General features: G+C 43.3%; 1 protein-coding gene across 1 annotated transcript in view; it reads left to right on the plus strand.

Annotated features, from left to right (window-relative positions):
- Positions 1–25,497, plus strand: part of mecr (mitochondrial trans-2-enoyl-CoA reductase) — a 57,694-nt gene extending 32,197 nt beyond the window's left edge. Inside the window, exons 6-10 of the mRNA XM_063035418.1 lie at positions 2,428–2,530; positions 9,358–9,431; positions 12,830–12,890; positions 20,435–20,507; positions 24,481–25,497. Coding sequence (XP_062891488.1) covers positions 2,428–2,530; positions 9,358–9,431; positions 12,830–12,890; positions 20,435–20,507; positions 24,481–24,623 — 454 coding nt within the window. The 3' untranslated portion in view covers positions 24,624–25,497. The remainder of the gene's footprint in view (positions 1–2,427; positions 2,531–9,357; positions 9,432–12,829; positions 12,891–20,434; positions 20,508–24,480) is intronic.
- The last annotated feature ends 941 nt before the right edge of the window (positions 25,498–26,438 follow it).

Raw genomic sequence — 26,438 nt, forward strand, 5'->3', positions numbered from 1 at the left:
TTGGTTCCAGGACCCCTCGCGGATACCAAAACACGCGGGTGCTCAAGTCCCTTATTCAACCTGTCTCAATGTGGTGGACCTTAGGACCCAGCTGAACCCCGGACCTTATTTAACCTGTCTCAGTGTGGTGGACATTAGGACCCGGCGGCCGTGCTCTGAATTGGCAGTGTTTCTGTTCACGAAAATAATCACGATCGTGATTTAAAATAAAGTGGAAATAATAAAGCGATCAGAAAGAGGTGAAATGCCATCGGTCATCGGAAAAGTGTTAGGCTACAGTCGGTCAACGATCGGAACAATTTTAAAGGATAAAGTGAGAAAATCCCTGCCCCGATGAAAGCTACAATTATTACTAAGCGACGCAGTGGTTTAATTATTGGGTTTTGGGGTTTTGGGTTTTTGATCCTCCACATCAACCCGGCACGGATGGAGAGTGCACTCGGGAGAGGTCTGTCACTGGATTGAACTCGGGAATTTCTGTTCCCGAGCCCGGCGCTGAAACATACGTTTCTTAAGTGTTATATATGCATAGAAAGGTAAAATAAATACTATATACTAAGGCAAACATTTGACTAACTGACGCTAAATAATACCGGTTGTACATGTTCCAACTTACTTAGTAAGAGAACTTCCGGTTTTTTTTTCCGATCCCGATCCACGTCATCCTCCCGTATACTTTAAACCATTTCTAGATTACTTATAATACCCAATACAATGTAAGTGCTATGTAAAATAGTTGTAATACTGCATTGTTTAGGGAATAATGACAAGAAAAAAAAAGTCTGTACATGTTCAAACAACAAGTGCTGGAAGAGCACTTCCGGGTTTTCTCGATTTGCGGTTGGTTGAATTCGCGCATGCGGAACTCGCGGATAAGGAGGGCCGACTGTATGCTTTCAAAAAAAGTGAAGTAGTGTCCAAGGGTTCAATGTCCTTTTAGGAATTGGATGACAGAGGGGAAGAAGCTGTTCCTGAATCGCTGCATATGTGCCTTTAGGCTTCTGTACCTCCTACCTGCTGGTAACAGTGAGAAAAGGGCATGCCCTGGGTGCTGGATGTCCTTCATAATGGACACTGCCTTTCTGAGTCATTGCTCCTTGAAGATGTCCTGGGTACTTTGTAGGCTTGTATCAAAGATGGAGCCGACTAAACTTAGAATCCTCCTGCAGCTTCTTTTGGTCCTGTGCAGTAGCTTCCCCCCCCAAACCAGACAGTGATGCAGCCTGTCAGAATGCTCTCCATGGTACATCTATAGACGTTTTTGAGTGTACTTGTTGACATACCAAATCTCTTCAAACTCCTAATGAAGTATAGCCACTGTCTTGTCTTCATTTATAACTGCATGGATATGTTGGGACCAGGTTAGATCCTCAAAGGTCTTGAGACCCAGGAACTTGAAACTGCTTACTCTCTCCTCTTCTGATCCCTCTATAAGAACTGGTCTGTGTTCCTTCATCTTACTCTTCTTGCAGTCCACAATCAGCTCTTTTGTCTTACTGACGTTGAGTGCCAGGTTGTTGCTGCGACACCACTCCACTAGTTGGCATATCTCACTCCTGTACGCCCTCTCGTCACCACCTGAGATTCTACCAACAATGGTTGTATCGTCAGCAAATTTATAGATGGTATTTGAGCTATGCCTAGCCACACAGTCATGGGTATATAGAGAGTAGAACAATGGGCTGAGCACACACCCATGAGGTGCACCAGTGTTGATCGTCAGCGAGGAGGTGTTATTACCAATCCGCACAGACTGTGGTCTTCCAGCTAGGAAGTCGAGCACCCAATTGCAGAGGTTCCAATAACAATCTCCGGCCCCCTCACTCGCAGAAAAAAAGCGACTGTATATAGACCATACGAAGGATATGTGAAAACATTTTTCAATGCACATGTAAACTGTTTTGAAAGATTAAAAAAAATTGTTACCTCTATGCTTGGCAAACGTGTATCATCCAGAATAAACAGTTGGGACGGCACAATAGCGTAGTGGTTAGCACATTGTACCAGCGACCTGAGTTCAATTCCCGTCGCTGCCTGTAAGGAGTGTACACATTCTCCCCATGACTGCACGGGTTTCCTCTGGGTGCTCTAGTCTCCTACGACAGTCCAAAGACCTACTGGTTGGTAGGTTACTTGGTCATTGTAAATTGCCTCATGATTAAGCTAGGGTTAAATCGGGGGATTGCTGTGCATTGTGGCTTGAAGAGGCAGAACAACCTGTTCTACACTGTATCTCAATAAATAGTCAATAAGTATTTTCTGAGAATGATGTACGGTGCTGTGTAGGATTGAGAAAAGAGATCAGTAGAAATAAATAGACCTGGAAAATATTTGAAAGTCTGTGACAACTATAGCAACTCACTTTGCGCCTTGATATACAAACTTGCACACGACTTTCTATTATAAACATCTTTAAATGTTTTTCAGACCAAACGTGCAGCAGTTGTCAAACAGTTTGAAGGGAATGGGAGCGGATATTGTGATCACAGAGGAGGCACTCAGAAAACCAGAAATGAAAGAATTATTTAAGGTAACCATTGCTTCCCCCTGACATGTGAACAAGAGCTTAAAAAAAGAGAATGTTTTGTTTTTACTTCAGCTAGGGCTTCTAATGGTTTGGGTGCTGATTGTGTTAACTTGAAAGCTGTTCTGCTGCACTAAATTACAAGGAATAGGCAGCCGTATGTTTTATTTCCAAAGTTCAAGTGCATTTTATATCAAGGTATGTACACATTATACCAGTGGTTCCCAACCACCGGGCTGCCAAGCATGTGCTATCGGGCCGCGAGGAAACGATATAATTTGGTGATAAGAAACGATATGAGTCAGCTGCACCTTTCCTCATTCCCTGTCACACACTGTTGAACTGGAACATAGGGTTGCCAACTGTCCCGTATTAGCCGGGACATCCCGTATATTGGGCTAAATTGGTTTGTCCCATATTTCCCCCGCTAAGGTAGAGCGTTTTCTATGAAACCATTCGTAAGTCGAAATGGCATAAAGTGAAGAAGCATTTACCATTAATTTATATGGGAAAAAGTTTTGAGCTTTCCCAGACACAAAAAAGTAACCTGCCAAATTACACATAAAACCTAAAATAACACTAACATATAGTAAAAGCAGGAATGATATGATAAATACACAGCCTATATAAAGTAGAACTAATGTATGTACAGTGTAATTTCACTTAACAGAATTGTGAAGATTAAGCCAAAACCGATTTGTAGGAAAAAATCGGCATGTAGACGCATGCACGTGTCATGTATGTGCACATCACGTATGCACACACAGATGGTTGCGCAATGCTTCATGGTCACGGTAGTCTTTCTCAGGGTAAACACAAGTTTCCCATATTTGACTGCTACTTTTGTCTCTTATTTGGGAGTAGGAAAGTTGGTAACCCTACTTGAACAACCTCCCCCCCCCCCCACCACCACCGTCGGTCGGTCCGCAAGAATATTGCCAATATTAAACCAGTCCGTGGTGCAAAAAAGGTTGGGACCCCTGCTTTATACAACCTTGAGCTTCGTCTCCTAACAGCCAAGCACAGAACAAGGAAACCCAAAAGAACCCATTAAATAAGACCATCAAACACCCAATGTGCAGAGGGAAAAAAACAGATCATATAAGCAATAAACACAAGCAAGTAGCATTCTGAACTGAAGTCCAGAAAGGGAGACTCTTCGTTCAGTGCAGAGCTGAGTATTTGTCATGGAGCAGCAAGCTGAACTAGCCTGTATGGATACACTCTGGTGTCTGAACCCGCCACCTGGATTTGGCCTGTAACCAAACTTTCTGATTCGGCCCAGCGCTTAGGTCGATCAAACCTCAGGCCTTCCTCGCTCTCAGAGACAGGCCCACTACCTTGCTTTACTCTGATTCTGCCATGTCACATTGCCTCCAAGTCCAAAGGAAAGTTACAGGCTATTTGAGGTAATCACTCACCAGGAAAAGAATTATTAACAAGCTATTTAGTTGTTTTCCTTGTCTCTTTGACTGCCAGCCAGAAGTCGCTGAGATTCGCCAACTTAAAGCGGAAACCATGTATATTAGTTATTGAAACAATTTGTTAACTTGCATGTGAAGAAGATTGCTCAGTAGGTAGTTAAACAAATGCAGAAGAAACTGGCCTGAAAAATAATGGTAATTCTGGGAATTTGAAATGAGGACATAGTCAACCAATCTGTGGAAATCCATTGTAGCTCTGTTATTCAATAAGAAATCAATTGATTGTGGATTGTGAACCTAGGATCAATTTCCTAGGTTTGCTTAATTCAGGTAGGGCTGTAAATTCAGGTTTGCTGCAGATATCCACTCCTGCATTATTGCAAATCAATGTTTGTATTTCAGTGTTTAGTATACTATAGAACATGGTCAAAACAGACCAGTAAATTCAGGTAACTTGTGGCTTATCTGAGTATACGTCTTCAGTTTCTTCCAAGGTGAATCAAACAAACAGCGACTGGAAACTTGTCTTGATCGGGGATATTCTAATCGGAATTTCGGAATTCCAATGTGAGCACAAGAATCAGGATCAGGTTTAACATCACCGGCATATGCTGTGAAATTTGTTGTTATACGGCAGCAATACATTGTAATATGTAATAATAAAAACTGTGAATTATAGTATGAAGTGCATATATATTTTTTAAAAAGTAGTGCAAAAAGAGGGGAAAAAAGTCGTGAGGTAGTGTTCATGAGCTCAATATCCATTCAGAGATCATATAGCAGAGGGGAAGAAGCTGTTTCTAAATCATTGAGTGTGTGTCTTCAACCTCCTCCCTGACGGTAACAATGAGAAGAAGGCATGTCCTGGGGGTGATGGAGTCCTTAATGATGGATGCAGCCTTTTTGAGGCACCACTCCTTGAGGGTATCCTGGCCGCTGGGGAGGCCAGTGCCCATGATGGAGCTGAGTTGACAAATTTCTGCAGCTTGCTTCAATTCTGTACAGTGCTCCCCTGCCCCCATACCAAACGGTGATGCAGCCAGTTAGAAAACTCTCTACAGTACATCAGTAGAAATTTATGAGTGTCAAGAGAGAATTGGAGATGGGCTCTGCCTTAAAATAAACATTGGGGATGGGAAGTTTGTGGGTCACTGTTTGGCTTTACTTAGTTGTATCAAAGCACTTTATCTTGGGATAATAATAGGAATAAGCACTGTGCACCTTGAACATTCTACCAATCGTAAACAGCAGTGTACTAACCTCTCTTCCAACAGTTTTGGTTTCTGAGCCTTTCTGAAGTTTTCATCATGAAAGCCAGCAATGTGAAATGGTAAATCTGTTTCTCCCTCTGCTTAACTTGCAGAGGAACAGCAATTTCTAACAATGCTGATTTTATTTCATATTTTTGACATCTGCAATTCTTTTGCTTTTTGACTGACGTTGTATCCTTCTATTAGAAGTCCAACTTTCAAAGGCCTTATTTCAAATATGCTTCCATCTTTATCCCGCTTCTCCGACTGAGCTGTCTGTTGTGTTCTGAATACCATAAAATTGATCTTCTGATGGCTAGCATGCTCTGGGACTTGTTTGTTTGAGTCCAATCCTTTGAGGGGAAGGGCCTCTCAAATCAATTTTTGTTGATTTGAACAGTGCAGATCCCTTCTGACTATGTGTCTGCCCTGCACCTGAATGGCATTGATAATTGGTTTTGGCCCCAAGAACATTTTGCATGTTTTGGAAGTGTAAATTGGTCTAGATTTCTATTGCGGGCCTACTGCTGGAGAGAATTCCAAATTTCTATCATCACTTGAAAAATTTGTAATTGTGCAAGTTGTTAGTGCTGCTATTGAGAGGTGACCTCACTGAAAACTATCGAATGTCAAAAGGCCTTGACAGAGTGGATGTGAAGAGGATGTTTCCTATGGTGGGGGAGTCTAAGACCAGATGTCACAGCCTCAGACAGAGGGCATACTTTTAGAACAGGTGAGGAGGAACTTCTTCAGCCAGAGACTGGCGAATCCGTGGGATTTTTTGCCACAGGCGGCTGTGGAGTCATTGGGTATACTTAAGGTAGAGGTTGATTGATTCTTGATTAGTCAGGGCATGAAAGGTTACGAGGAGAAAGCAGGAGATTGGGGCTGAGAGGGAAAGTGGATCAGTCATGATGAAATGGTGGAGCAGACTCCATGACCTAATTCTGCTCCTATACCTTATGGTCTCATTTTCAGGATACCTTTAAAGTGGGAAAAAAAATTTCATTATTTCAATGCAAAGGCCACCACAATCCTTCTAAAAGAACACACACAAAAAGCTGGAGGAACTCAGCAGGTCAGGCAGCATCCATCCTGATGAAGGGTCTCGGCCTGAAACGTTGACTCTTTATTTTTTTCCATCGATGCTGCCTGGCCTGCTGAGTTCCTCCAGTATTTCCTGTGCGTTGCTTTGGATTTCCAGTGTTGGCAGACTTTCTTGTGCTTGTGATTTACACAGTCCTTCTAGTCGAGCTGCTTGGGGAAAGAGTTCCACAGGGATGATGAAGCATGGAGAAGAATCTGCAGGAGGATGGTTTTCCTATGCGCCATGTTCCTACGTCCTTGTCCCTTTTGGTAGCAGAAGTGCAGTTTATAGATGGTATCCTGTTGCAATCAGTGTGCTGATTGTGGAACAAATGAGCTTAAAATGGTTAATGGAATGCATTCTTAACATCCACAAACTTCTTGAGTTGGCACCACACTCAAGGCATTGTGCTTCTGACTTGTGTCTTGTAGATAGTAGAAAGGCCTAAGGACAGCAGGAGCGAATCGCTTGCAGCAGGATTCCCAGACTCTAACTTGTCCTTGTATTCACAGTTTGGATCCAGGCTGATCATTTGAGTTCCTGATCAGCTTTGACCCCCAGATTATTGATGTTAGTGGAGCTCAGTGTCTAGGGTAGGTGGTTAGGCTCACATTGAATTGATCATTACCGCCACGGCCAGGTATTTTTGAGGGCGTTGAACTCCTGTCCTCCATCCCTCCTGATTGGTTAGTCCTCATCCAATCAGGTTTCACTGTCCCACCTCGTTTACAGTCAAATTCCAGCTCTTACTTAGAGTGAGACCTTTGTCTTTGTTAAAATTCTTTTTCTCTAGTTTTATTTCAATGGCTTCCTTCACCATGCGGACCCAAAAGCCATTGGCATGGCACAGTAGTTTTGTACCGTCGAAGACAGCCCTATGACCATTGAGAATGTAATGTTCTACTACTGCCAATTTCTGCGGTTAACCCAAACAGATACACCTCCTGTGCCCCTTGATGCGGATTTCCACTGTGTGCCCCATCTAGCTGATGTATGCTGCTCCGCATTCGCAAGGAGTCCTGTAAACACCAGCCGTCCTGAGTCCTAGGTCACCTTTAACCCATATGAATAAATATTACTAAGAACATGAGTTGTTGTAGAGTCCTTGAAAATTAGTCCATCGGTTGTGGAATCAGTTCAGAGTGAAATTATCCACACTGGTTCAGGAGCCTGATGTTGAAGGGTATTTACAGTTCCTGAACCTGTTGGTGTGGGACCTGAGGCTCCTATAGCTGCTTCCTGATGTCAGCAGCAAGAGGAGACCATGGCCTGGATGGTAAAGGACTTTGATAATGGATGCTGTATTCTTGTGGCAGCACTGCCTGTAGATGTAGGGAGAGTTTTGCCTGTGGTGACTGAGCTGCATCCAACACTTCTTGTGGGTTTTTCTGATCTTGGGCATTGGTGCTTCCACACCAGGCTATGATGCAACCAGTCAGGATACTCACCACTGTGTATCTTTAGAAGTTATCAAAGTTTTAGATGACATGCCAAGTCTGTGCAAACTTCTAAGAAGGTAGAGATTTTGTCGTGTTATAGTAAAATACTCTCTTTAATGAATGTGAAAGATGTGTCATGGAGAGCGTTCGGACTGGCTGCATCACCGTCTGGTATTTGGGGGGGTGGGGTTGCTATTGCACAGGATCGATGTAAGCTGCAGAGAGTTGTAAACTCAGACTCAGACAGCTCCATCATGGGCACTAGCTTCCATCGTATCCAAGACGCCTTCAAGGAGCGGTGTCTCAAAAAGGTAGCGTCCATCATTAAGGATCCCCATCACCCAGGGCATGTCTTGTTCTCAGGAGGTACAGGAGCCTAAAGGCTCACACTCAACGATTCAGGAACAGCTTCTTCCCCGCTGCTCTCCCCTCTAAATGGACGTTGAACCCATGAACACTACCTTTCTACTTTTTTTTTAAATTCTGTTTCTCCCCTACGTATCTTAATTTAACTATGTAATATAGGTATACTTACTGTAATACACAATTTTTCTATATTATCATGTATTGCATTGTACTGCTGCTGCAAAGTTAACAAATATGCCAGTGATATTAATCCTGATTCTGATACCAATACATGAAACCCGACTCTGTCTTATTCTGTCTTTTCCTTCCTCTCCAGCCCTTTATCTTTCCTACGCACCTGGCTTCACCTATCATCTTCCAGCTATCTGCGTTCCCCTCCCCCACCATTTTATTCTGTCGTCTTCCCCCTCCCTGCCCAGTCCTGAAGAAGGGTCTTGGCCTGAAATGTCAACTGTACTCTTTTCCATAGATGCTGCCTGACCAGCTGAGTTCCTTCGGCATTTTGTGTATGTTGCTGTGTCTTGTATAACTGTGTCTCTGCTTGTATATTTTTTAGAGTCATGTGCACTGTTCAAGATACTTAAGTTCATGTGTTAACATTTGTTGTTTAATGAGACAACCACCTCGAGCAGAGGTTCCCAACCTTTTTATGCTGTAGGGCCTTGCCATTTGTTGTTTCATGAACAAAGTCACCGGAGAGAAGAAGCTGATAGAAAATAAGCAGTCTCTTTACTTGACAAAATGAGACACAGCAGACATCATGTTGAGACCTTTTCGGAGGAAGAGGTCTGCTTGACGCAACATTACATGATATTTTATATGCTAAAGTTCAAAGGACAATTCTATATTTACAATACATCCACAATGCTTACCTTTGAAATACATATAACTTTTACATCTCCTTCTTCACATCCGCACTACAGACGCAAAATTGAATTTTAAATGAATGTTGTCTCATCTTCAAATTTATTGTGGTTCACAACTTTTAGGAATCCATTGTCCAGAGCTGCATTTTAAATTTCATCTGCAGTCCATATTCATATCTGAAGATTGGTGGCTGAAGTTAGTTGCTTTACGTCCTAACCCCGAAAACACCCGAACAGCATTAACCGAGGGGTTCATGGACCCCAGGTTGGGAACCCCTAACCTAGAGTCTAGACTTTTATTTATTCATTCTATAAACTAACCTGGACTTCTTTGCAGGTTTTGTATTTCCTCATTTCTCCAAATTAAAATGTAATCTTTTTGATGCTGTTCCTACAAACAGGAAGTTCCAAGACCTCGTCTAGCTCTGAATGGTGTCAGTGGTAAAACTGCTACAAACATGCTAAAACATTTAGAGTAAGTATCATGGTTGCAACAAAATGAATTGCCAGTATCGGATATACTTGGTACAGTGAAGGGGGACCACCTGAATTTCACGTGTCTTTATTAGGGCTTCAAAGCAATCCTCAAAGGAGGTTGAATATTTCTTTGTAAATGTGACCCTAGTCACAAGATAATTCTTTGCATTAAAAATTTACCTCCAGGCACATGCTGATGTACGTTAAAACTCTCATGTAACTTGTAGTGGTGTTGTCTTAACACACATTCCATCAGCATTTGCAGTAAAAGTTTGGTCCAGGTCAGATCCTGTCAATGGGTCAATGATTCAATTTAATATCAGAGAATGTATACGATATACAATCTGAAATCTTAATCTTCACAGATATCCACGAAACAGAAGAAAAACCCCAAAGAATGACTGACAGAAAAATGTTGGGACCACAAAGCCCACCCCTCCCCATTCCCATACACAAGCAGCAGCAAAATCATCAGCCCCTCCCCCCACACCACCCACCACCCACCATACAAACAATAGCAAAGCCCCAGACACCATGATCTGAAGGCATCCGTTAGTCTTGCGAGACCATGGACCTGCGCCTGGAAAGTCTTCACTCTCCAGGGCGCAGGTCTGGGCAAGGTTGTATGGGAGACCAGCAGTTGCAAGTCTCCCCTCTCCACGACACCAATGCTGTCCAAGGGAAGGGCATTAGGACCCATACAGCTTGGCACCAGTGTCGTCACAGAGCAATGTGTGATTAAGTGCCTTGCTCAAGGACACAACACGCTGCCTCGGCTGGGGCTCGAACTCACGGCCTTCAGGTCGCTAGTCCAATGCCTTAACCATTTGACCGCGTGCCCACACCACCATGATCTAGAGTCCATCAAAAAAACTACTGTCCATTCCAACACTTTGACATCTCAGACAGATACTCTGTCTCACTATAGAGGGAGAGAAGTATCTCTCCTGCCACAGTGACAGAGAGAGAGAGAAGGACCAACAGCTCGCTGTTTCGACGTTAAATCTGCAGCGTCGCTTATTTCGACAGCCACGTACACTGCTGTCTCGACGTTTCAATCTTACTGGATGTTTCCGTCAGCAACACCAGTGAGGAATCGGGCCGTCCTCGGGGCCGCACCCTGGTGGCGCATGTCTTCCAGGTCTCACCTGGAGATCCCCAAACGCAGGCCACTTGGTGAGCTCCAAGGGTGAGAACCCACTGCAGTGAGGAACCGCAGCTTGAGTAAAGCTGTAGATCACAGACTCTGACAGGACCCCAGATGAATCAGACGATTTAAGGTGCAGTAGAGCTGGGGTGGGGGGGGGGAAGCAAAAGTAGAAAAACAAATAAATATTGCACGTGGACTTGATAGTTAGTCCATTTACAGAATGGCAGGTCAGATGCACCAGTAATTGACCCCTCTCTGTTTGTGACTGGAGAATTGCAGTGTGCAGATGTAGAAGTCATGACTGAGGAGATGCATGCAATGCTGTTAACTGTGTGGCTCGTCCTGTGCAAGGCAAGTTTCCCTAAGGAACTTCAAAGCAAAGAGTCCAGAGTCTATTGGTTGAAATCCACTTTAATCTGGGCCAAGGTGTGCATGTGGATTTGCTGCGCTGAAATTGCTCTGAGTGTTTCTACTGCTGAATGATAGGATTGCTGTTGATGACGTTGACTCAGGCCTGAGAGGCCAGTGTCGGGTATTTTCATGCCTTACAAGGTGCGGAATGAGAGACTGTGTGGGGCGCCCCTCCTCCCACAGACATTTCGCAGTACAGTACGTTTCTTTATTTTAGGAGGTCAAGTTGCGAGCTCAACACTCAACCCGGCACCAGATGGAAAGCGTACTAGGGAACAGCCCGACTGGATTCGAACCCGGGAACCTCCAGTTTAAATTCCATGCGGAATATTTTGGAGGATCAAGAACCAACAACCTCCGTTCCGGAGTCTGGCGCTGATGTCACTGTGCCACTAGCCGAGCAATCTGATAGGGTTGTTAGTTTTGAAAATTACATCATAATAAATTGGAAGTGGGCACGTGGCCAAGTGGTTAAGGCATTGGACTAGCGACCTAAAGGTCATGAGTTCGAGGCAACGTGTTGTGTCCTTGAGCAAGGCACTTAATCACACATTGGTCTGCGACGACACTGGTGCCAAGCTGTATGGGTCCTAATGCCCTTCCCTTGGACAACATTGGTGTCGTGGAGAGGGGAGACTTGCAGCATGGACAACTGCTGGTCTTCCGTACAACCTTGCCCAGGCCTGCGCCCTGGAGAGTGAAGACTTTGCAGGTGCAGATCCATGGCCTCGCAAGACTAACGGATGCCTTAAGTAAACTGGAACATAGAACAGAAACAGGCTCTTCGGCCCATGATGTTGTGCTGAACTAATTAAGCTAGTAATGAAATATCTAAATAAATAATCCTTTAGATAACAAGGAGAAAGATGCCGGCTGTCAATGCTATCTATGCCTTTCATAACCATATAAACTTCTATCAGGTCTCCCCACAGCCTCCGCCGCTCTAGAGAAAACGACTCAAGTTAGCCTAACCTCTTGTCATAGCACATGTTCTCTAATCCAGATAGGATCCAGTCTGCATCTTCTCCAAAGCTTCCACAGCCTTTCTATAATGGGGTATCTAGAAATGAAATCTGATCTATGGTGCTATCATACAAGATTGGAGTCGCGTATGAACAGTCTCAGAAAACTGTGGCTTTAAGTTTCCCTTTAGAGATCTCATTCTTTAATACTTCTCCGAAATGGAATTATGATTTTTTTTCATCAACATTACATGTCGTGCCATCACAGATAATAGTGGTTGAAATATTAATGAAATGAACACAATTGAAACAGACTGCGGTGCCTAAAATTGCTTATCATTGTGCAAGTCTCAATGGTCTTTCTGCAATACCATGAATGAAGGGTTGAAGAATGTTCAAGGGTTAAAATAACAGAGAACAGTGCTCAGTTGAGAGAATGCAAGACCAAAAAAATTAATACCAGTGGTATTCATAAACAACCAGTAATTTATACTGGTGATTTGGCAAATGGTCACAAACATTGTAAATTCAAATGAATCAGAATCAGGTTTAAAATCACCAGCACACTGTGAATAACAGTAAATGTATATATTAAACAGTTAAATTTATAAAAGTAGTGAGGTAGTGTTCATGGGTTCAATGACCATTCACAAATTGGACAGCAGAGGGAAAGAAGCTGTTCCTGAATCACTGAGTGTGTGCCGTCAGTCTACTGTACCTCCTTCCTGATGGTAGCAATCAGAAGCGGGCACCAATGAGAAAATCCTAATATTATGCTCTGCACATAATAAATTTCCAAGGTTGCTTTTGATTCTTTTCGATGTGACTTTTGTTACCACAGGCCAGGTCTTATTTTGGATCTTTCTCATACAGGAAAGGAGCAACTATTGTGACATATGGTGGAATGGCAAAACAACCTGTCACAATTCCAGTGGTAAGGAAATTGATTTCTGTATAATTTAGCACTTTACTATTTTAGATGGTTTCGTCTGATCTTCATGGTAAACAATTGGAGTCGAATTCCTTAAGAATGAAATACTGAATTTTTGGGATTATATTGTTTGATAGTACTGGCCAAATGCTTATAATGGCACAATATTAAACTACAGGAACTCATAGTTCTTGTTCTGTATAGTATAAAGAGCAGCTGTGATGGAATAATCAAGTGATCTTTACCTACTATGCTAGTGACGTGGCAAGGTAACCATTAAAAGCATAAAATCAAATTGAGGTGGACTCTGTTTGGCGAACTACCACAGTAACACTGATTAAACCTGAGATTCAGTGGAAGCGTTGAGCGAGTGCTGGGAAGGATATCAGTTCAATATACTTAACCAGCTTATGGTAGTGGTTGGCCTCATCAACAACAATGACGAGATGGAGTACAGAGTGGAAGCGGAGTGGTTGACGGATTGGTTCGAGAAGAAAACCTAAGTCTGAACGTGGAGAAGACCGGGGAAATTATTGCGGGCTTCAGGAAGGTGCTGATGAATGTATGGCTCCTCCATAGATAGAGTTAAGTGCGCCAAGTTCCTGGGAGTTTACATTACGGATGACATCACCTGGTCCCTGAATATCACCTCCCTGAACAATAAGGCACAGCAGCGCCTCCACTTCCTAAGGAGATTGGGGCAAGCAAGGCTCTCCACCCACAACCCCTCCTCACCTCCATCTTAGCCGCATTTTACAGGAGCACCATTGAGAGCATCCTGACAAGTTGCATCTCCATCTGGAATAGGAGCAGCCCAACATTGGATAGGAGGTCTCTACAAAGGATAGGCTCTCCCTATCATCCATCATGGACCTTTATCAGGAGCGCTGCATACTCAGGGCCCTTAGTATAATCACGGATCCCACCCATCCATCCAGCATCCTCTGACTTTCTGCCATCAGGCAGGAGACTATGATGCATAAAGACAAGAACGGTCAAGATGGGAAACAGTTTCTTCCCTCAGGCTACTAGGCTTCTGAATTCCCTGCCATTCTGCACTTGAGGTGTCACTGTTAATCTGTTCTGTACCTTACAATATTTAAATGATGCACTTTATTTATGTTTAATTCATCTGTAGATTTTATCCTTACTTTCATATGGTTCTGTCAAGTCAAGTCAAATTTATTTATAAAGCACATTTAAAAACAACCCATGTTGACCAAAGTGCTATACAAACCATAACAGGTAGCTAAAATCACAAGTACAAGAAACACGGATATAAACAACAAGGCACACAGCTTATAGGCACAAAATAGACAGCACATGAGCCTAGGCACAAGCCAAAAATCAGCCGCATCAGGAAGATTCAAACGCTAGTGAATAAAGGTAAGTTTTGAGCTTGGACTTGAGAGTCAAGGGAGGGGGCAGATCTGATAGGGAGGGGAATGCTGTTCCACAGTCTAGGGGCTACAACAGCAAAGGCGCGGTCACCCCGAACTTAAGTTTAGATCGCGGGACAGCCAGGAGCCCCAAGTCAGCCGACCTGAGGGAGCTGGAAGTAGAATAAGGGGTTAGAAGGTCTGCGATATAGGAGGGGGCCAGCCCCTTTAGGGCTTTATAAACAAACAGGAGAACCTTGAAATCAATTCTAAACTGTACTGGTAGCCAGTGGAGAGAGGCCAGGATGGGAGTAATATGGACCCTCTCCCGGGCACCTGTCAGGATCCTGGCTGCGGCGTTCTGGACCAGTTGCAGGCGGGACAGGGACAACTGACTAATCCCAGTATACAGGGAGTTGGAGTAATCCAAGCGGGAGGATATGAGGGCATGGATGACTTTCTTGAGATCTTTGAAAGAGAGAAACGACTTGATTTTGGCAATAGTATGAAGCTGGAGAAAACTGGCTTTTACTACTGCATTAACTTGCTTGTCAAACTTAAAGGCGGAATCAAATATCACACCAAGGTTTTTGACATGGGGTTTGACAAGGGTGGACTGATTACCAAGACGATTGGTAATCACTTTGATGGAGTCAAATAGGACAACTTCAGTCTTGCCTTCATTCAACTGTAGGAAGTTTTGTGCCATCCAACACTTCATGTCCTCCAGGCAGTCCATGAGGCTGACTAGATTTGACTGGTCGTTTCGTTTCAAGGGGAGATAAAGCTGTGTGTCGTCAGTATAATAATGGAAGGAAATGTCCTGTTTTTGAATGATTTGACCGAGGGGAAGCTTGTGTGTTATATGTACTACTGCGCATATAACCCTGGTTCGGAGAAATGTCTCGTTTGACGGTATTACTTAGTTACTTACTGCCTGTTATGCTGCTGGCATTTAGGGCAGCAATGAAGGTCCTCTATCTCTGGTTGTGCTCAGAGTTTCCTTCATTGTGGCAGTAGCTTCCACTCAGTTTTCACTACTGTCAGTCATGCAAGTCCCTTGTGGGGATTCGAGAATACTGTCACACTCAGATGTAGAAGGATTCTTCATTGCTGTCTGCAACAAGTTTGTTTGACCAGTCAGAGTTGTTAGCCCTGAGCTGAACCCCAGAACCTGGAGGACCAGTGGAGCATTCTTAGTCTGACCTCTACCCTTTGACCTGTTTGGCATGGGTGACCCTACCAAGAGCCAAAGCATAAAGCCCTGTCTCCATCCAACATAGCTCTCCGTGTCATTGAAGCATGCAAACCTCCAAACCATGACAAGGCTGTGGTCCTCTTGGAGGGACGGTATACATGTATATAGTTAAATGACAATAAAATTGACTTAACATTTCTTGAGCCTCGTTAACATAGAGAAACATCAGAGCTCAGGGGATTGATTCAGCCATCACCTGGAGTAGCCACTTCTAGGCCCTGACAATGGCCCCCGTCCCCCGTGCCAGCCGGGATGCAGTGTTCAATCCTACATCTTGGTGCAAGGGGTCACGTCAACACCTCATCATTTGTAGGCAGCCTCTGCACAGGGTTTTGATGGTTCACTCTGCATCGAATCATGCAACACTGGTGTAACCCAGGTTAATTAAACTCAAAAGATGTAATGTTAGAAAGCTCCAGCTGCGGAGGGATGAAAACGAGGGTTACCGATTTTTTTTTGAAGTGGAGAACTTGAAAAAAACGCTATGCGATGGAGGGGTGGGCTGGACTCAGCCACAGACAAGAAGACAAACGAAGCGACAATTAGAAGCTGAAGGCATAAGCTGTTGTGAGGGGATCCAGGAGTGCCCCTATTAACTGTTTGAAGAGAGAGGGAGAGAGTTATTTATCACCGATGGTTTGTTTTGAAAAGAGAGAGAGAGAGACGAAGATTGATAGTTGGACTGTCACATTAGGGCACGGGAGGTACCTTTGGATTTCTACTCTGGAGATAACACCGAGCAGCTCGAAGGTTGCTATGGTGACCGACAGCACATTATTGATGTTACTTTCAAGGACAGATCTGCTTGCTTGCGTTTCTTCACAGGCATAGGAAGGAGGGACTCTTTGAATGACAGGTGATGCTCAGCCTGGTGAAATAAATAGGAGGTCAGATGATACAGACCTCAGACACATGATCTGGACACTGAATGAGCATTGTTATGCCCGCAGAGAAAGTGGGTTTTGGAGGATCGATCAGGCGGATCAATCCAATTGCTCTACCAGTGAAGGAGAAGGGGTTGACTGGTGGGGAGTTGTCTATGTGTCCACCCTTGCCGGGGTGATAACTCCACCACAGGAAAACCGGTCCCCCTGGTTAAAGTCACAGTCGGTGACTTGTGAAGGATTTCGGAGGACGACGAGAAGATCGACGGCATCAGCTCACCTGAGACTCAACTCAACTCACTCATTCACTCACTCACTCACACATACACACACACACTCACTCACTCTCTCTCTCTCTCTCCATCACTACTCAACTACATACCATGAACTGAACTTTACTCAACATCGTAAGACTGTATCTCTTTACCCCTAGACTTAAAGAAGCTTGGTTTTTCATACATATATATATTCCACACTTACTTATATATATATATAAAATCATTGCTAACCTGTTTGATTTATTTACATTTATATTACTGTATTGTGTAGTTACTAATAAATATTATTAGTTTATAGCAATACTAGATTCCAAAGTGTTTTCCATCTCTGCTGGTTCTTTATTCCCGTCACGGGGTTTGTGACACTGTTAAGAATGGAATGAGTAGTGAGTATCTTCACCCTACTAACTTGAAAACCTCAGGGTGGAGAAGAGACAATAGCGATAAAAGATGTATTGAAGCAACTGCTATAACACGCGGCAGTATAATGAGACAATATCGACAGAGACCATTCATCAAAATCCCTACCGTGTAGTCGGAAATTAGTTCTGTAGAATCATAACAAGGTAAAGTTTTGGTACAAGTTTGTGAACTGACGTTCCGTGGACAATCAACTATTTCATCCAATGAACCAAGGAACAAGATGGTGAGCCACCCAAGAGTTGAAGAACCAGCGCGGGAGCGAAATACGTAATGACGCAGAGGACTTCATATGGTTGGATGTGCAGGTATAAGTTTATTTTCATTTGAAGAAAATCAAATTCAGATTCTGCAAGAGCTGATTATATTTGCAAAGATTTTGACAAGTTACTGAATGAGATTTACTTTGTTTAAAGTTGCGATGTTGCAGAATTGTGAAAGGAGTTAAACTGTGTTTATATATAATTTTTGAATTTGAATTTAAACTTGCAGATATACTGCCTGGAACTGAAACTGAAGTTAACTATAATACTTAAGAATAGTAATTATAATTGGTTTTCTAACTAACTTGGGATAAGTAAAAAGGAAAGTTCAGTGTGTAAACTTTTAAATAGAGAATAACGCTAGATCTAATTAGCTAGAGAGATTAGAGTAATAAAGGAATCTCACTGATTCTAATTAAAAAGGAATTTGTTATGGTTTGATATCTAAGATTTGGAAACTAAATAGAATGTTGAAATTTTGAATTGTTCTTGCTCTCGTAAATATTTTGTACATTTTTTTTCTTATTAAAAAAAACCTTACTTCCAGAAGTGTGTGGTTTCTATTCACTGCCTCCTTCTGATACCTAGAATTTTCTGATGACCTACTAGCACCCAGTGTAGTTTGATTTTCTCAAAGAGTGCGGTGACTAGTCACACGCGATAAGACCAGTGCTACACAGGTGTTACACTGAGATTAGCATTTCATTGCTGCAGGCAATGGTTTGCATTAGGTTCCCAGCGCAGGTGGTTAGAGTATGTACCTCTGAGTGTTCAGACTCTAGAACCAAGTGTGTATAAGGAACCTGCTCTCTGTGAAGTAACAGGAGATGGAATGCCAATGTGACTTGCTTTTACTGTTTGGTTTTGATTTTTTTTTTCCCCCCTGTTGTACCTATATTACACTGGATTTCCAGTGTTAATGGTGAAGCTGAAAGCGTCCTTATCATTCACTTGCCAAAGATGACTGATCCAAGGATGAAAATTCAAGCAGAAAATAGTGCAAAAATATATCCCCATCTGGATCTTGCTGTTTCTTGCAGGTTGAAAGTACATTTATTGTCAAAAAACATAAAATATATCGTGCAAACAGTAAAAGTAAGCAAATTGCATTCAGAACTGAAGTTTTACGAAAGACCCGAAGCCAGGCGTCACTGTAGCAGGAGCAGGCCATAGCCCCTCAGTTCATCGTAGAGCCTAGTAAACATCGCAGGACCACAGACACAGAGCCTGGCATCATTGCAGCCGGAGCTGGCCATGACCCATCGTGGAGCTGAGTAAACGTTGCTGGCCAAGCTTCATTGTAGCCTTAGTTCAGCACAGAGAAAAGTAAATGTTGCAGAGAGGTGAGCAGAGCTGGCCCGTCCCTCATTTCCGGTCCCGACACCCTGACTTTTCCGATCTGGCTCAGTGTTTAAATTGTCTGGACATCAGATTGTTCCTCGCTCTCGGACTGCTCTGGTGTCTAGACCCCACTGCCATGATTTGGCCCGCACCCGACTTTTGCAATTGACCTGGCAGTTAAATCGATCAGGCATCAGGACATTCCTCGCTCTTGCCTTCGCCCCTGCCTCTGCTCGCCTCTCCATTGTTAGCGGTGATCATTATTAGTAAAATGTTTAGTAGTTTTCTTTGTTTTGTATTTTGCCACCGATAGGTAGCCACTGGGCATCAACAGCGGTATCTTAAACCAGAAGTTCCTGACAGGTTTTAGTGTTGTGCCTTATGAGCAGTGAATTATGCTGGCTTTGTATTCTGTTTTAGGGCACCATCATTAATAGCAAAGTTACCAGGAAAATTGGTGAAGGAAAGACAGTGGATGTTGTCTACATGAACTTTAGCAACGTATTTATCAAGTCCCACATGGGAGGCTGGTCAAGAAGATGAAGTTGCTTGGCATTCAGGATGAAGTAGTAAATTGGATTAGACATTGGCTTCGCGGGAGAGCAATTGTAGATGGTTGCCTGTCTGACTGGAGGATGGTGAAGCCGATGTGCCGCAGGGATCGGTGTCGGGTCCGTTGTGGTTTGTCATCTATATCAGTGATCTGGATGATGATGTGGTAAACTGGATCAGCAAACTTGTGGATGACACTAAGGTCGGGGGGTGTAGCGGACAACGAGAAAGACTATCAAAGCTTGCAGCAGGATCTGGACCAGCTGGGAAAAGGGGCTGAAAAATGGCAGATGGAATTTAATGCAGACAAGTGTGAGGTGCCTCCCTTTGGGAGGACAAACCAGGGTAAGATTTAAACGATGAGACACCAAGGATAACGGTAAAAGAGAGGGATCTGAGAATACAAATCCATAGATCCTTGAAAGTAGCACCACAGGTAGATGAGATTGTAAAGAGAGCTTTTGACACATTGGTCCCTAAGTCAAAGTATTGAGTACAGGAGTAGGGATATTAAATTGAAGTTGTATAAGGCATTGGTGAGGCCTAATCTGATCACGGAACTACAGGAAACATATCAATAAGATTGAAAGAGTGCAGAGAAAATTTACAAGGATGTTGCTGGGATCGGTGGACCTCAGTTATAAGGAATGATTGAATAGGTGAGAACTTTATTCCCTGGAGTGCAGAAGATTGAGAGGAGATTTGACAGAAGTATACAAAATTATGAGGGTATAAGTGGGGTAAATGCAAGCAGGCTTTTTCCACTGAGGTTAGGTGAGACTAGAACTACAGGTCATGGGTTAAGTGCAAAAGGAGAAATGTTTATGGGGGGGGGGAATCTTCTTCACTCAAGCTGGTGAGAGTATGGAACGAGCTGCCAACAAAACTGGTGCATGCGTGTTTGATTTCAACATTTAAGACAAATTTGGATAGGTACATGGATGCGCGTGGTATGGAGGGCAATGGTCTGGGTGCAGGTTGATGGAACTAGACAGCATAATAGGTTTGGTACAGACTAGATGGGCCAAAGGGCCTGTTTCTGTGCTGTGGTGTTCATACTATGGCTCTATAACAAGGAATGTTATGTACATTATGCTATTGCAGAAAAATGTGCTTTGTCTGATCTGGATGCTAACGTCGGGATTTTAGCATTTTATTCTTTTTCTTCCCAGAGTACACTAATTTTTAAAGATTTTAAGATCCGTGGCTTCTGGATGACACAGTGGAAACAAGATCATGGGCATGGTGAGTCGACTTTGAAGCTGAAATTTGCCTCGTGGGTTTTGATTACTTTAATTCTGATGAGGCTTTGTTATTTTTCAGAACAAGGAAGAATACAGAAAGTCTTTTGTAATTATTCTCGGTCAATTCTTTGGTTTGATATTGATTTTTGGATCATCTGACTTCCTTGTTCCTTTATAAACTAGCTTGAATGATACAATTTGGTAATTGAAATTAAAACATTCAAGCCAGCATGCTATGTTCCTTTTTCTTCTGTTGGCAGATCACGCAACTTTCATCATGAAATATTTATATTTACCACTCGTCTAACTTTACAATTAATAATAAAAATCTGAATAAGGAGCAAATTCAGAAATCAGAGGTGCAAAGAGACTTGGGAGGTGATGTTGAAATTCCCTGATTCAATTTATTTTAAAGTTAGAAAGACAAATGCAATGTTAGCATCCATTTCAAGAGGACTAGAATATAAAAGAAAGCATGTAATGCCAAGACTTCATAAGCCAATAGTCAGGCTGCACTTGGACTATTATGAGCAGTTTTAAACCCGTTATCTGAGGAAGGATGTGCTAGCATTGGAGAGGGTCCAGAGGAGGTTCACGGGAATGAGAGGGTTAATGTATGAGGCCTGTTTCATAGCTCTGGGCCTCTATTCACTGGAGTTTAGAAGAATGGTGGGGGTGGTTGGGGGGGAATCTCATTCAACTTTATTAAATATTGAAAGGCCTAGATAGGGTGGACGTGGAGAGGATGCCTCCTACGGTAGAGGAGTCTGGGACAAGAAGGCTCAGCCTTGGAATACAAGGATGTCCATTTAGAACAGAGATGAAGAGGAATTTCCTTAGACATAGGGTGGTAAATGTGTGGAATTCATTGGCACAGAGAGCTGGGGAGGCCACATCTTTGGGTATATTTATATAGATGTAGAAAAGTACAGCACAGAAACAGGCTCTTTGGCCCACCTAGTCCATGCTGGAGTATTTAAACAGCCTAGTCCCATTGACCTGCACCCAGACCATTGCCATGAACACCACTACGATCCATATACCTACCCAAACTTCTCTTAAAACGATGAAATCAAGTTTGCATGCACACCTGTGCTGGCAGCTTGTTCCACACTCTCGCAGCCCTCTAGTTGAAGAAGTTTCCCCTCATGTTCCGCTTAAAAATTTCACCTTAACCTATGACCTCTAGTCATAGTCCCACCCAACCTCTGCTTTCATACCTCTATCAAATATCCCCTCAATCTTCTACGTTCCAATGAATAAGGTCCTAACCTATTCAAAGTTCAAAGTAAATTTATCAAAGTATACAAATGTCACCACACACAATTCTGAGATTCATTTTCTTGCGAGCATACTCAGTAAATCTATAGAATAATAACCATAATAGAATCAATGAAAGACTGCACCAACTTGGGCATTCAACCAGGGTGCAAAAAGACAACAAATTGTGCAAATACAAAAAAAAAGAAATAATAATAATGAATAAATAAATAAACAATAAATATTGAAAATGTGAGATGAGAATCCCTGAAAGTGAGTCCATTGGTTGTGGGAACATCTCAATGATAGGGCAAGTGGAGTTGAGTGCAGTTATCCACTTTGGTTCAAGAGCCTGACGGTTGAGGGGTAATAATTATCCCTGAACCTGGTGGTGTGAGTTCTGAGGCTTCTGTATCTTCTTCCTGATGGCAGTAGTGAGAAGAGAGCATGGGTGGTGAGGATCCCTGACGATGGATGTTGCTTTCCTGTGACAGCGTTTCATGTAGATGTGTTCAGTGGTTGGGAGGGCTTTATCCATAATGTGTTGGTCGGAATCCACTAACTTCTGTAGGATTTTCTGTTTGAAGGCACTGGTGCTTCCAAACCAGGCTGTGATGCAGCCAGTCAATTTGCTCTCCACCACACACCTACAGAAGTTTGTCAAAGTTTTAGATTTCATGCTGAATCTCCGTAAACTCCTAAGGAAGTAGAGGCACAGCCTCATGGACCTCCAGTTTCCTTCTCCTGACGTCAATAATCAGCTCCTTGGTCTTGCTGAGAATTGAGTAAGAGGTTGTTGTTATGGCACAACTCAGTCAGATTTTCAATCTCCCTCCCATACGCTGATTCATCACCACCTTTGATTCAGCCTACGTTAGTGGTGTTGTCGGCTTGTCTCCAGGTCCAGTAGTGGAGTTCCAGTGTTGTGCTCAGCCATCTTAACAACCCATTGGAGAGCTTTGTGATCTGTCTTGCTGCAGCTGGAGTACCCCGCTGTCATTCTGAATGTCAGTATGCTCTCTGCCGCACGTCGATCAAAGTTGGCCAGCAATTTTTGGGGCAGCTTATCTTTCCTTAAGCACCTCGGGTAGTATAGTTGCCTTCCCTACTATCAAGGTTGTGTTAACGGACCAAGAGAGCTCCTTGGCTCCTAAAACTTGAAACTGGGGACTCCTTCCACTCCCTCACCATCTAGGAATAATGGGGCTTGTTCGGGACCTCTTGCCTTCCTGAAGTCAGTTATCAATTCTCTTGACTTCTTGATGTTGAGTGATAGGTTGTGGTTCCTGCGCCACTCGGACAGTTTCAGCACCTCCGCTTTATATGCAGATTTGTTATTGTCTGAATGTAGGACACTTGCAGGAATCTGCTTTATGGTATTCAGTAACGTCCTTTCTGTGTCGTCCGTCGCTGTATTGGCATTGGCTTGCAGCCATCCACTTCCAATCCTATTTTGTACAATTGACAAGGTTTTAGAGCAAGTCTCGTTTGAAGTATAGGGAGACCAGAGACCGAGCAGAACCTCATTCCACTAACATCATTGGACCATTATGATTAACACAGAAAAACCTAGAAATATGCATGTCTGGCATATCCCTCATAAGCATGAAGAAATTAATCAGTATTTTAATCCTTTACCCTTTAAAGCTGAGCCCTTAAGTGTACTGTGGAGAGCATTCTGACTGGGTGCATCACTGTCTGGTATGAGGTGGGGGGGGGGTGCTACTGCACAAGATCGAAGTAAGTTGCAGAAACTTGTAAAGTTAGTCAGCTCCATCATGGGTACCAGCCTCCGTAGTATCCAGGACATCTTCAAGGAGCGATGCCTCAGGAAAGCGACATCCATCATTAAGGACCCCCATCACCCAGGACGTGCCCCCTTCTCATTGTTACCGTCAGGAAGGAGGTACAGAAACCTGAAGGCACACACTCAATGATTCAGGAAGAGCTTCTTCCCCTTTGTCATCCGATTTCTGAATGGACATTGAACCCAGGAACACTACATCACAACATTTTTTATTTCTGTTTTTGCACTACTTATTTAATTTAATTATTTAAAAAAGTGTGTGTGTGTGTGTGTGTGTGTGTGTGTGTGTGTATATATATGTATGTGTGTGTGTGTGTGTGTGTGTGTGTGTGTATATGTATGTGTGTGTGTATATATATATATTAAGCCATCCGTTAGTCTTGCGAGACCATGGATCTGCGCCTGGAAAGTCTTCACTCTCCAGGGCACAGGCCTGGGCAAGGTTGTATGGAAGACCAGCAGTTGCCCATGCTGCAAGTCTCCCCTCTCCACGACACCAATGTTGTCCAAGGGAAGGGCATTAGGACCCATACAGCTTGGCACCAGTGTCATCGCAGAGCACTGTGTGATTAAGTGCCTTGCTCAAGGACACAACACGTTGCCTCGGCTGGGGCTCGAACTCACGACCTTTAGGTTGCTAGTCCAATGCCTTGGCCACGTGCCCACACCTTATATATGTATATATGTTAATGTAACTCAGTTTTTCTCTATATTTATCATGTATTTCATTGTATTGCTGCTATAAAATTAATAAATTTCATGACCGATGCCGGTGATATTAATTCAGATTCTGATTGATTATTGCTTCCCTCAATTTCTTGTTATTTAATATCCCAGGCGTGTGTTTTTCATGTAACACGATGGAAATCTATATATATTTTTAGAAGCTGTGTTTCTGTTTTGCCAGGTTTGCTGCAGGAAATGATCTCCCATTTGTGCGGCTTCATTCAAGCAGGGAAGCTGAAGGCACCAGTCTGCACTGAGGTTCGATTTCAGGACTATCAAGTGGCCCTCAAAGCTGCTACCACACCATTTATATCAAGCAAATAGATTCTAATCATGTGATGTCATTTTGTTAATTTGTAAATAATCTAGATAGATTTAGAAATCAGATAGTTTCAGAAAGAACACGAAGGGTAGTTTATTTTCAGCTTTATTCCATCCAGTCTGAAATATAAACCTTTCACCATATCTGTAAGAATGGGAAATTAACTGGATCTGTACAATGAAAGCCTTACTTTGTGTCATGTAAGTTGTGTCACTTTCTTTCTCCCTGTTTGCTTTATCTTGTCAGCAGAGTGAGATACGAATCAAATCAAGTTTAATTATCATTCAGCCATAATAGATACGGCGAATGAGGCACCGTTCTTCGGGGGCCACGGTGCAGACAAAATAGTGCATTCAAAAAAGCGAGTAAAGAAGCCTATTCACGTGGGAAAAGAACATGTATGTATTCCAAGGCCCTCAGTGACATGTCCTGCAATCGATGGTACAATCTCCTGGCAGTGCGCAGACACATGCAGTCCAGACTGTTGTTCCACCACTCGAACAGGGGAGGGCAGCACCAATGGGAGAGGCCAGCCCCCTGCTGAGCGCGGATGCCACGTTGCACCGCCCCCAGCGTTCCCTCACCTGACCTGCAGCTGTAGGCAAGCCCGCGGCTCGAGGCTACGTGGCTTCTACAGTCGCACCACCAGACTAGTGTAACAAGCCTGAGGCAACTTACACTATCACTGTGCAAAAGAGTCTTGCGATCGCGAGTGAAATAACAATGACAATCTACCACGGTTATACAGCACGCCGCCTTCACGCACCAACTCCGATGCCTCTGCGTGGCGGGCAGCAACACAGTCTCAACTCAAGCTCTGTATAAATTTTGGGTTTATTATGTACATAAATAAAAGCAAGAGTTAGGCCACTCAGCTCTGTGGGCCTTCTCTGTAATTCAGAATTTGTTGATCTCTTTATAATCTATTACAAATCTTGCATCCCTTGATTCCTTTCAAAGTTCGAAGTAAATTTTATTATCACACTACATACATATCACCACATACAACCCTGAGATTCACTTTCCATTGGGCATACTCAGCAAATCTATTGAATAGTAACTATAACAGGATCAATGAAAGATCAACCAGAGTGCAGAAGACAACAAACTGCAAATGCAAATATAAATAAATAGCAATAAATAACAAGAGCATGAGATAAAGAGTCCTTAAGGTGAGATCGTTGGTTGTGGGAACATTTCAATGATGGGGCAAGTGAGTGTAGTTATCCTCTTTTATTCAACAGCCTGATGTTGAGCTTTCATTGTAATAATAATAAGTACTTTATTGATCCCAAGTAGGAAATTCTTTCATTACAGCAGCAACATTTAAAGACACATTTAGCAGTGTGCAGACTCAACTAATAATAAAGTACAGAATAATAATATGCACAATAATACGATGGCGGCTTGAAGATACACCAAGCGAGGATGAAGTGTTTGGCGGGAGCAGGAGTGGCACAACGCGCAGGTGTCCAACCTGGTGAGACGAAGGAGGGGCCAGGCCCGGAGTCACCCCATAGTGCCCGGAACCTCCAAGTGTTGCAAACTAATCCCTCGAACATGAAGTCTAACAGGAGGCGGATCAAATGGCCTGCAGCTAACGTGACTTCACTGTGGAAGCAGTTTGATGACGATGTTAACCAAATCCTGGAGGCAACGGCGAAGGGAGGGGTTGATAGGAAGCTGCAAGCTTTAGTTAGAGCCTTCAGTATTTTGGGCATCGAGGGAGAGGGGAAGAGGAGAGCCATCCGCAGTACCACCGATGTGGCAGAGAGGGCCTCAAGATGGCTGTGGCTCAAAAGGGGGGAGCCATGGAG

This window comes from Mobula hypostoma, chromosome 28 (genome assembly GCF_963921235.1).
Source record: "Mobula hypostoma chromosome 28, sMobHyp1.1, whole genome shotgun sequence".
NCBI classification, from domain to species: domain Eukaryota; kingdom Metazoa; phylum Chordata; class Chondrichthyes; order Myliobatiformes; family Myliobatidae; genus Mobula; species Mobula hypostoma.